Source organism: Herpailurus yagouaroundi, unplaced genomic scaffold, assembly GCF_014898765.1.
Source record: "Herpailurus yagouaroundi ecotype Mexico unplaced genomic scaffold, PumYag 187, whole genome shotgun sequence".
NCBI lineage: Eukaryota > Metazoa > Chordata > Mammalia > Carnivora > Felidae > Herpailurus > Herpailurus yagouaroundi.
In genome coordinates, this window is record NW_024412418.1 from 24,372,251 (window position 1) to 24,383,915 (window position 11,665).

General features: G+C 41.9%; 1 protein-coding gene across 1 annotated transcript; it reads right to left on the reverse strand.

Annotated features, from left to right (window-relative positions):
• Positions 1-8,472: 8,472 nt before the first annotated feature.
• FIBIN (fin bud initiation factor homolog) lies at positions 8,473-10,970 on the reverse strand. Its single transcript, XM_040495587.1, has one exon. The coding sequence runs from the start codon at positions 10,544-10,546 to the stop codon at positions 9,911-9,913; it is 636 nt and encodes a 211-aa protein (XP_040351521.1). The 5' UTR covers positions 10,547-10,970; the 3' UTR covers positions 8,473-9,910.
• Between the last annotated feature and the right edge of the window lie 695 nt (positions 10,971-11,665).

Here is an 11,665-nt window from a genome sequence, read left to right on the forward strand (position 1 = left end):
ATTTAGCTCCTTGGTCACTGAGGAAAAACTTTCTCCAACTGTTCCTGAACTCCTGACTTAAAGACCTCCTGGTACTTCCAGAATTAGGTTTCCCTTAGAGAAACCTAATAGATAGAACAGCTCAGAAGAGACTGGTAGTCAGAGAAGGGACTTTGGCAAGGCTGGAGATCTGGGAAGAGACAACAAAAAGAGTTGGCTTAGGCATCAGGTGACATTCTAGAGAGGTAGCTGAGCAGTTTACAAGCAATACTTGTGAATGGTTGTTGCAAAGATTACCTGTGTTAAATATATGTGACACTTTCAGAATAGTGTGCTGGACACGTGGTAAGGAGTGTAAAAATATTGTCTATTGTTTCATTGTCAGTACCATTATTATTGCAATTATCACCCTCTGAATCTAGTTCAGTGATTGCACGTACTACGTACCCAATAAATATTTGTTGAATGAATACAAAATGAATGAACAGTCCCTTGGAAAAATAGTTTTTTAATAATGGTTGAAAATCAAAGTGATGGCTACATGTTTGGTAATGGTAAGGTTTTTACAGAGGAAATGGGAAAGCCCTGTAAACTCTGACATCCTGTTAATATTACGTCGTTACTGTGAACTGTCAGTCCAGATTTTTCACTGTGATTCTTTTTATGGTGAAACTCTCAGAAATTATAGGGTCTATGGAAAATGTGATTGTGGGATACGTATTTATCATTAGTCTGGACTTTGCCAATTTCTAAGCCTGAATGAGTTTTTGTTTGAGCCAAACAGTTAAAAATCATTATACTTCTGAAGTTTTCCAAGTGACCAAAATGCCTCTAATTAGGAAAGCAATATTGCTTATTCACTCCCTATATGTATTGCTCATTATATGCATGTATCACTGGGCCAACACGTCTGCTTTCATATTGAAGAGGATGTAGATTCAAGTCTTTGCTGGGCATGAGTTTCAGGGGTCACCGTGCCCTATCCTGAGTCCTTGTTCAGCTGAGCCAAGGCCCCTTCCCTTGCAGCCTGGGTAGAGGTTGCAAGGGAAGGAGCAGGCAAGTTAGAGAATTACTGAGCTGCCTTCTTACTTTATAAAGTCTTCAAAACTACAGATGTTCCCCAGCTACTCCCACTGAAGCCCATTTAAATGTGTGGGCGTAACTAAGGCTTGGATCATTCCAGTCTACCAGCACCGGCAAGCCCATGACCTGGAGACCCTAGAGGCCTACCAGGCAGTTGGGGACAGCAAATCACACAGACAGAGTCTGGGGTTACGTAAAGAGACTCATGTTTTCACCCTACTGCTTTCCATATCAAGGTCACCGCAAATGGGATCTCGCCTTCACTCTTGTAGGCCCAACAACTGAATTTTTCCAAGGTACCCAGAACCAAATATGCAATTGGTGCTCAATAAATATTAAGAATTAATATTCCAGGGCACCTGGGTGGCTAGTCGGTTAAGTGTCTGACTTCAGCTCAGGTCATGATCTCACGGTTAGTGGGTTCAAGCCCCGCATCAGGCTCTGCACTGACAGCGCAAAGCCTGGAGTCTGCTTCGGATTCTGTGTCTCTCTCTCTCTCTCTGCCCTTCCCCCACTTGCACTCTGTGTCTCTCTGTCTCATGAAAATAAATAAATGTTTTAAAAAATTTTTAAAAAGAAGAATTAATATTCCTACTGTTTCTCACCTGTAGCCCTGTTGCCAAGTTGTGAGAGTTCTTTCACTCTAGCTACCTGTATCCTGAAATTCCCGTTTCATGCACCTCACCCTCATGCTGGAGGCAAAGAGCAAAGGCACTTTAACATTTGGAAAGAAAGGATAAGTAAGATTTCTAAGTTATTTCCTGCTTCAGAATTCATTCTCTTGGCCCAAATAGCAAGGAATGTTTGCAGTGTAAACACATGTACAGTAGCATCTCTTACATGAATGGGAGAAAATGCCTTTTGGCTTTGGAGGTTCCTGCCTAGAATTGGAAGGAAAGTCCATACTGGTTTATGGAACATACATAGAAAGTCTAAGGCTTATTTGAAATACATTTTTTTTTTTAATTTCAACCTTTTCAAAAGGTTGCCCCTTCTGAAAAGACAGTCTTCAATGAGCTACACATGGTCAGACAGTGTGGGATTAGTGGCACTTTTGCTGAAGATTATAGTAACTCCTTTCCATACATGGGCTTATCAAATCCTCACAAAATCCATGCAAACTATGTGTCATAATCCCCACCGTACAGTGGGGAGAACTGAGTTACACAATTTGCTTAGATTCTGCAGTTAATGAATTGCAGAGGCATTACAGGAAACAGTTTTCTGCCTCTATTTCCCACATTCCTAACAGCAAGAAGAGGGAGAGAGAGAGAGAGAGAGAGAGCGAGCAAAGGAGGAAACAGGAAAGAAGGAGCTTGGCTAAGCCAAGGGGGAGGGGAAAACCTAGGCAGAAGAAAAATGACACTTGAGGGGTAGGCAAAAATATAATTCAGAGCAAAGCAAACCCACTAGGTTTTCTGCTCTTTATAATTTAATTTGTAGTAGAATCATGTGGAAAATGTTAGTGGTTGACTCAGTGGGACTGCCAGCAAAGCATACATTTTGAAAGTTGAGTGGAGCGCCCACATTTGCTTGGTCTTGGAATGAGCACTGGGCAAAGATCAAAGCAAGACAAGACGTTCAGGAAACACGTTTCTTTAACTGCCTGCAGGAGGAAACTTTTCACAACTGGAAAATGTTCGCCATTACTGCCAATCTTGGAGCATGGAGGCTTTACCTCATTAATCATAACTGTCAGGTTCCTCTCTGTAAACAGCAAACTGTTGACACACAAAATATCTTCTGTGTTTGTGTGTGTGTGTGTGTGTGTGTGTGTGTGTGTGTGTGTGTGTGACGAATAGCAAAAAAGGGAAATGGTGCAATGTATAAGCCTTCTGAGAAAATGCTTCCTAGAGTCAAAACAAGATGCTCTGTGCCTTTACCAAATACATGGCAATGAGAAATTCTGAAGTTATCAAAAAGCCTCAAGAGAAAAGTTTTACATTTAGATATAGTGTATCTACTTAAAGCTCCTGTGAAGAAAAATTCAGAGATGCAATGATGATGCTTGAGATCATTAATAAAGGGAAGATAGATATCTAAGCTTTAGTGCAATCACAGTTGTTTTTGTGTACGAGTCTATTATGTGAGGCATTCCTGTGGTTGAGCATAAATCTCCACCTTTGCTGGTGTGTAATTCCAGCCCATCAAGTAGGTTAGACAGGGCTTGGACTGGCGGGCCAGAGATGGGGCTTTGAGTCACAGGGGTCAGCTGGGGTCCATATATTTCCTGATGTAGCCAGGGGAGCAGCTGAATTCCATTCCTACATATCCAACCACCTTGGTGGGGGCAGGGAAGATCAAGAATCTGAGAGAGTCAGTGCTGTGAGGAAGAGAAGAAATGGAGCCAAAGAGTTATAGAATTGAGAAGATTGAGAAGGATGACATTCTTCTTGGACAAAAGCAACAATGGGACATGTAGAAGATTGAGGCCAGTTCCTGCCACCTTCACCACTACCACATTAGATCAAACCTCCATCATCTCTCATCAGCATGACCTCATAGCCACCTGACCAAGTGGCCCTCCTGCTTCCATTCTTGCTTCCCTACAATCTTTCCCAGAGTGTCTTTTTTGGGTAAATCAGATCATATCACTCCTCTCTTTAGACCTTCAGTGAGTTGCAATTCAAATGGAAATTGGATCATTGAAATTTGGGTAAAATCCAAATATTATTCATTAACACTCATTTATATTAGTTACATATGCATATATATGCTATCCACATATGTCATCTCCTTAGATCTCCTGTGCATTAAAATCATAACAATATCCAAATTTCTTAGGATGGCCACCTGGTTTCTATATTACCTTACTCATTTCTCCTCTCTAATTTCAAATTCTTTAATCCTTTCTTTGATTTACTCTGCTATAGCCCCATTGTTCCCCCCCCCCCCTTCTCAAACATATAAAATTGTCTCTGCTTGAAGGACTTTGTACTTACTGTTCTTTTACCAGGAACGTTCTTTCCTGTAACATGTACATTCTTGGCCTTCTACTCAAGATTTAAGGCTCTGTTCTAATATCTCTTACTTCCTCAGAGAGATCTTCCTTAAGTATCTTAACTAAAATAGTACATATCACTGCCTGACATTCTATTATATATATATTTAGTTTATTCCTCATAACTTACCCTGCCTAAAGGAGTCCTAATGACTCATTCAATTTGCATATTTCAATATCAGATCAAGGAAAGCATGGATTTTGTCTGATTGCTGTATCCTGAACAGTGCCTGATACTCAGTAGGCATTCAATGAATGTATTTTGTTCCGATTTTGGCATACATGCTGCTGAAGCAAGCACTCAGTGAATGTATTTTGAATGAATGAACAGATGAGTGAAAGGCATACCTGTAAGGTAAGTGGTGGCTGGACAAGAATTCCTCGTAGCTGGCTTCATTCCTGACTGAATAACTTTTCTAGCTGTGAACATTGAGCTCCCATCACCAAATGGTGACCATCACCAAATGGTGAACACCATGAACTGTCCTGGCTAGTTCAGCACCTATAAATGTGTGTTACCAAATATGATAGTACATGGGAAAGTTCTTGGAAAATAGAATATTTAGCAAGAAGCCAGTTGTCCTTAGGCAAAAAATCACAGAGCAACACATGCACGCATAAGAAGATACCTCACCCAACTTAAAATCAAGCAAAGAAATAAATTCTTTGAGAAAAATTGGGTTTGTATATTTTTAATTAAGGAAATCATATAAGGAAAATGTTCATTTTACAGGCCATTTAGAATAGGAAGGGAGTTAAGAAATTATGTGTCTAGTGTCCTGCCTTCAGAAAGTAGAAGCAACATTAGTGGTTACTATGACGGTAGAGGAGACAGACCGTCTGTATTGGAACCTTGACCCCATTCTTGTCTGGCTGTGAGACCTTGAGCAAGTCACTTAACCTTTTTGTGTCTCAGTCTCCTATCCAAAGAAAATAGACCATCTGCCTGAAACATAGCACTGGGAGGATTGTATAAGATAATGTACTGAAAACATTTTGTTTAATATTTAATAAATATTAAATATTTATCATTTAATGATGTCAGCTGTTTAATAAATATTGGCTATTATCTTCATTTTACAAACAACAGGATGGAATTTCAGAACATTTAAGGGATATGCTTAAAGTTGCACAGCTAATACATGGTGGGGCAAGATCTAGAATCCAGAATCTCTCCTTCCTGAAGCACACTGGGGAGATTTAAGCATTTTTAAAAGGTCTATGCTACTGAGCATATTTAATAGCTAACAAAGACATTTACTACAAAATAATGTATTACTAGAATATCACTTTCACCTAAAGAAAAATGTTGTTAAAGAAAATGAAGATATGTTTTTTAAAATACTGAAAGAATAAGTATACCAAAATGCAAATAGTGCACGTATGCTGGGGGGAGTTTGAGAATATGAATGATTTGGCCTTCTTTGTGTTTTGCTGTTTGCATGTTATTAGAATATAATAGCTATGACTTGTATAGTTGGAAAAATGTTACTTAAAAACAGAATAACAATAATGACAGCAACAATGAAACCCCTGTATCTCTTGAATGTGTAATCATACCAAATCCTTATTTTATTTTTACTGCTTTCCATTTCCCAGACAATTAATTCTAGTTTGGACTCTTGCTAAGCTCCCATAGAAGCTGGTACATATACCAATCTTATATGCTGCCATGTTCTAATTCTTTATTTAGGTGTCCTTTTCCTCACGTGCCAAATTCCATTTTCTATCCTGAGTACCTCATCTAGGGCCCTTTCAAAATGTTGGATGAATGACATATCCATCAGGATCCTTACTCTGGAGATAGTATTCCTAAAGACAACCCCAATGCCAAAATATTGAAGATGATTCGCATAATCTCATTCTTGATATTAGTGAGTTATCATTATGCATTTGTATATTCTAACTAAGACTTAGGTCTCCAGTTGTTTTTCCTTTTATATGAAAACACTGATTAGCCACCGGTAGCATTTATTATCTCGTAAGCAATTCTTGCTCCTTATCAAGAAGGTTTTAATAATCATCCTCTGAAAAATGTCCGAAGGAAATTTGAGCATATTACCCTTTCGGGTGATTTCATATTGTTAGTGGTTTTCACGAGCATTTTTATTACCTGCTAAAATAGTTTACAGTCTAAGTTTCAAGGCTGCTCTCAGAAAGCTTTGAGCCTATTTCCCTAGCAGAGTTATAAACAAGTTTAAAAGGCAACGGAAAGTATGTAAAGTATGGGACAGCCTCCCCGTGCTGCCTTCCACAAGGCACCTCCACCAGCGGGCTTCTGCCAGCTTCTGTGAGTGTGGCTTTGGTTGCTGCATAGGCTCTCATGGCCTGGTGTCCTTTATCAACAGACTCTGGATAGATACCTACGGAATGTTTCAAAGTAGGTATGTGGAAATTTTCACATGGTCTGATTGGGAGAGCGGTGAGGAGTGGCATTTAACAATGCATCACACAGAGACAGTATCAGTAAGGAATTCTGTAAACATGGGAGCCACTCAGCTTCTGACCGACGACAGTCAGACATCTGAGCTGCTAGAGGATGTAGGTTGACTGGCCTATAAGGACAACATTTGCAGTGGATACCTGGTGGCCCCAGTGAACCCCTACCCTCCACCCACACTCTTATTTGATCTATGTTCTGCTAGATAATCATCAGTTTGAAAAGTGAGAATATAAGTGGAGAATATAAGACATCACCCAGTTCTCACCTGGAGAACATAACCTAGGCTTTCTGGCCTCCTTTAGAAAACCAAAGATAATAATAATACGAGTAATAATAGTAAGTAACATTTATTGAGGATTCACTCTGTGTCCAGTACTGTTTGAAGCACTGGCATAGGTTAATTCTTTTTCTCTAACACTTTCCTTACAGAGTTTGTTGCTAGAATTAAGAGAAGTAACTCAGGCCCTGACTGATAATATTGAGTTCTCAGAAAAAGTTAGCTGTTTTTTTGTTGTTGTTTTTGTTATAAGTAACTACAAATTATAACAATAACAAAAAATTCCTCCTACTCCAAATAAAACTCCACAAGGCTTTTAAGCAGTTTTAGTTAGATTAAGTCCCAAGGCTTTGTAATATCCCAGAATTACCTACAACCTCACTCAGTACCTGACACGTATGAAATGGTTGACATTTATAAAAATAATGAGTATCTTAAGTTGTACGGGTGTTTTGTAAGGTTTCTCATGGAAGAAAGCATGTAGTTTTCTTTAGATTCTCAAAGTATTATTTCATGGTCTAAGAAATAAAGGAGCACTATTTAAAAGATTGTGTCACCTCGAGATTAAGGAGGTCCTAATAAGCATAACAAGGAAGTAGGGAGGAAAGGTCTAAGTGGGGCTGGCTCCCCACTGTAAGAGGATTTGGAAAAGCCTTGTGATGCTAGCCTCTGGGTTGGTAACAAGGACAGATCACTCCCCCCCTGACCTGGAAATTCTCATTTGCCCTCTAGGGTCATTTACATAAGACTCTGTGGGATTACTGGCTGTACATCTAGCCTTGAATGGATGATTCAATGTCAGATAATTTCGTTCTGGTTTTGCAGGAATCATAGAATGTTCACACTGGAAAGAAGCTCATACATAATCTGTTTCAGGGTTTTCAAATTTGTAGCACATGTGCCACCGCTCTCTGTGCCCATGGAAGGCATTTCTAACTGGGGACAGCACTCTTTACATCTGTGCCTTTTAAATCCTTAGCAGTACAGTACGCAGCCCTTAGGGACTGATTGAAATCAGCATGCACAGGAGACCAGTTTTCCAGCCATATCACCTGCTTACTGTTCTCCTATCCCAGACGGGAAAATCGAAGAGATGACATTTAATGTGTCTATGGATTAGTCTTGGATACTTGGAAGTGAGTGATGGGGATGTTTTGAGATATAAGTGTGGTGACAACAAACTACAATCATTTAAGTGCCAAAAGTCATCTCCTGTTTTTTCCCCTCATCTTTCATAGAATAAAGAAGAAAACCCTTTTAAACAATCATTTACCCTCTCCCCACACACCAGTACAGAGGCAGCTAAAAGCAGACCCTTGAGTGATGAAAAGAAATTACAAATGATTCTTTTAAGTATTATTCCATGTGTTTTCCTTTTTTATTTTAAACAATGAGGTAGCGATGCAAAGGTTCAGGTCTCAGACCACTCCCTCTCATCACTCAGCATCCTTGAAAAGAGCAATGTGGAAAATTCTGTACTTAAATCTAAGAGACCTGGAGCTGTTACAACAAGCTGATGATCAGTCGCTTTCTGGGCCTCAGTTTCCCCTAGAGTAATAGGAGGATATGTTGGAAACATCATTGCAATAGGAAACTGGATTCTTTGTGCATGAGAGAGAAAAAAAAAATTGTTCACTGTTGAAAAGTAGATTATGCACATATTTATTTCTCTCTGTGTGTGTGTGTGTGTGTGTGTGTGTGTGTGTGTGTGTGAAAGGAAAGCATATTTAAGATGAGAGTGAGGGGCTGGGGAAAGACATGAAATAAAGTGCATTTCCACCTTTTAAAGTCATTGATCAATGACATAGACCTGGCTTCATAATTATTAAACATTATTACAGTTCCTAGAACTTAGAATGGAGCCCTCCCTCTGCATTCTGAGGCCATAAAACTTATGAGCCTTGTCATCAACTTTTCTAGTTGATGCTGCAGAAAAAACTGGAAAAATTGGAGTTTTTAGGCAGACCAGCAGAGATCAACTTCTGGCAAGACCCAGATTTTTTTCTTTTGAACATGGGTAAGGGTGGCCAGGGTAGGGAGGATTGCCAACTACATAGCCATCCCTCTCCCTTCTTTATCACATACTTTGAGTAAACTGGCTTAAATCCCACCCTTCTCTTTCCTCTTGCACTGACTCCTCTTTGCAATACAAAAGTTATGGATATCAATTAGAAAATAAGCCAGCATTACACGAGAACATATTTATTGGCTGAATAATAAAACTTAGTTCAGGAGTTATTAGAATTAGAATCCCCCCCCCCCCCACTTGAAGTACAAGTTTCCAGTAAGCAAACAGAAGAAAACCCCCAAACCAGAACAAATACATTGGTAAGCTACAACATAGGCATTTGGGGGTGTGTTCAAACAATCAACTTTTTTTTTAATGGACTGTAGCTCTGAGGACACAGGCATGCAGTGAGAGACACAGCAAGTCAGCTTAGCAACGTGTGTACCCACCACAAAGCTTGCACTTCCTCAATGTGGCCGCTTCAGCTTACACACACTCACAGAGGCACCTCAAACGTCTCCCTGCAAAGGACTATTTGCATACAGCTTCCAGCCAATACTCTTAGAAAACCCCCCACAAAAACCCAAAAAACTAAAAACAAAACCTTGAAGACCTCGGTTAATAAATTAAGAGAGAAAAAGAGGAGAAACAGGCGTCCGCTGGCAGGCAGGCCGCACAGCACCTCAGACAACTGACAGCTTTCAAAGCCCAAGAGGGAAGGCTGAAGGTGAAAAGGAACCATGTGCTCTGCTCTCTGGGTATTTTCTCCAGGATGGGGAAGGTTAATCACTCCCTCCTGCATAAACCGTGTCCTTCTAGACGTGGCGGAAACAGGTGTCTGTGCAGAGTTAGAAAGTCCTCTAAGAAAGGCGGGAGGCATGGCTTTAAATCAGTCTTTCCAAGTAACAAGTCAATAGCAATCCCATAAATAATGTACAAAAACAAAACAGCTCGGCCCTCGCTTATTTCTTTTTAAAGATCACTTCAGATGATTCTCCAAGTGCAAATCCAGATATAAAAAATAATAAGTATACGGGAGACGTTAGCCCTGGCTTCTGTCCCCACCCTCCACAAACGGGGCTGATTTGATGCTCTCTCCCAGGCAGCGCGCCCTCACACCTACACTTTAAGATAATCATTTTTCAGCCGACCCAGCCGGGTCCCATGGCTCCGGATGGTGAGGGCCAGCAGCTCGTATTTGTCCCTGAGCCCCACAGAGATGTCGAGTGTTTCCTTTAGCAGGGACCTGGTGTGGACCAGCATCCCCAAGAAGTCCTCGTTGAGCCTGCTCTCTTGCCGGCTGTCCTGTTCCTGGCCCTGCTTAAACTTGCTTTCCAGCTCAGTGAGGGACTTGTCCGAGTTGGAGTAGGCGTCCCCGATCTGGTGGGACTCCCGCCGCAGGTACTTGCCATAGCTCTCTTCCCCGTCCAGGTCGTAGGAGATGCTCTTGCTGATGCCCTCTAGGACACGCCCAGCATCCTCCACCTGGCGGCCCAGCACGGTGAACTCCTCCCGAAGGCTGAGGCTCAGCAGACTGCTGGCCTGGCTCCCCTCCCCCTGGGAGCAGCGCCGGTGGTCACTCACCCTGAAGAGCAGCTGGCACTTCTCGGGGTCATCATTTTCTTCATAGTCCCCGTCGGGCACGAAATAGTGGTGCAGGGTCCCATTGGACATCTCCGGATAGAGAGGGCCATCGAAGTAGCCCTGACACAGGTGGCAGAAGAAACCCATCCAGAGGAACTTCAGCAGCACCATCCTGGATAGGCAGGATGACAGGGGACCCCTGGAGAAGACTGTTCGCCCAGGCACGATAGAGGGGAGGGGGTCCCCTTGGCAGTCAGTGCCTCCCTAAGACGGCGACAGCCTTGGTCCCCGCCGGCTTGCTGCACCCTGGCCCCGCCTCCCCGGCAGGCTTCATGTGGCTGTCACCAGCGCCTGGGTAGCGCAGGAGGCGCCCCGGCTCTGCGCTCCTGCGCTCTGGGCTGGAACTCAGCCGGGTCAATCCAGCGGGATCGAGGGCAGGAGAGGGAAGCCCTCCTCCAGGGCGCTGGCAGGCCGCGGGCTCTGCTGCCCCACTCTCTCTCAGAGTTCCCCCTTGCTCCTGAAAGATGGAGCCTGTGGCTGGAGAGAAAGACTCTGGCCTTCTGATACTATTTCAACCTCTGCACTGGGTGGGAATACGGAGCTTTTCCTTTGGCTAATGATATCCTGAGGATCTCTCTGCTCTCAAATTACAGCTGGTTTCGTCACTTGGAAGCCAGGGAACAAGTTTGGAAAGAAACCTCTCGCCAGGTCTCTTGTTATTAAAGGTACAGGATCTTTTTTTTTTTTTTTTTAAGACTGGAAGGGAAACCTTGCAAAATAGAATTTAACTTGAAGGAGAAAACGGGAACAGGGTGAATAGAATTCCCACCACAGAAAGATCGGTTTGGTATTAACATTGGGGGGGGGGGGGAGGGTGATTACCCTGCAGGAATACTGCTTCACATTTTAAATAAGTACCAATTAGATTGGATTTGTTAAGTATGCCTATCATCATTTTCAAAGTTTGTGACTTTGAAGGCAAATTTGCCTTGTAAGACATGGCAGTTTTGTTTGCAAATGGTTAGTTAAGTAAAATTTTTAATAACAATACCTGGGAAACAATAGCAATATAGAATACTGATTATCGCAGTAATCAGTTGCCAGTCTGTACAGGAACAAAAGCTGAAAATGGAATTTTGCTGGTTTAATAAGTAAGTGAACCACTGAGAGGATGGTTTAATCTTATGAAAAACCATCCATGCTAAGCTTCTGCATTGCATCTTTAGCCTAACACCACTATTGTCTCTTTTGAGATACTTACAAGTTTTTGAAGAATGTAGGGCTGGCACT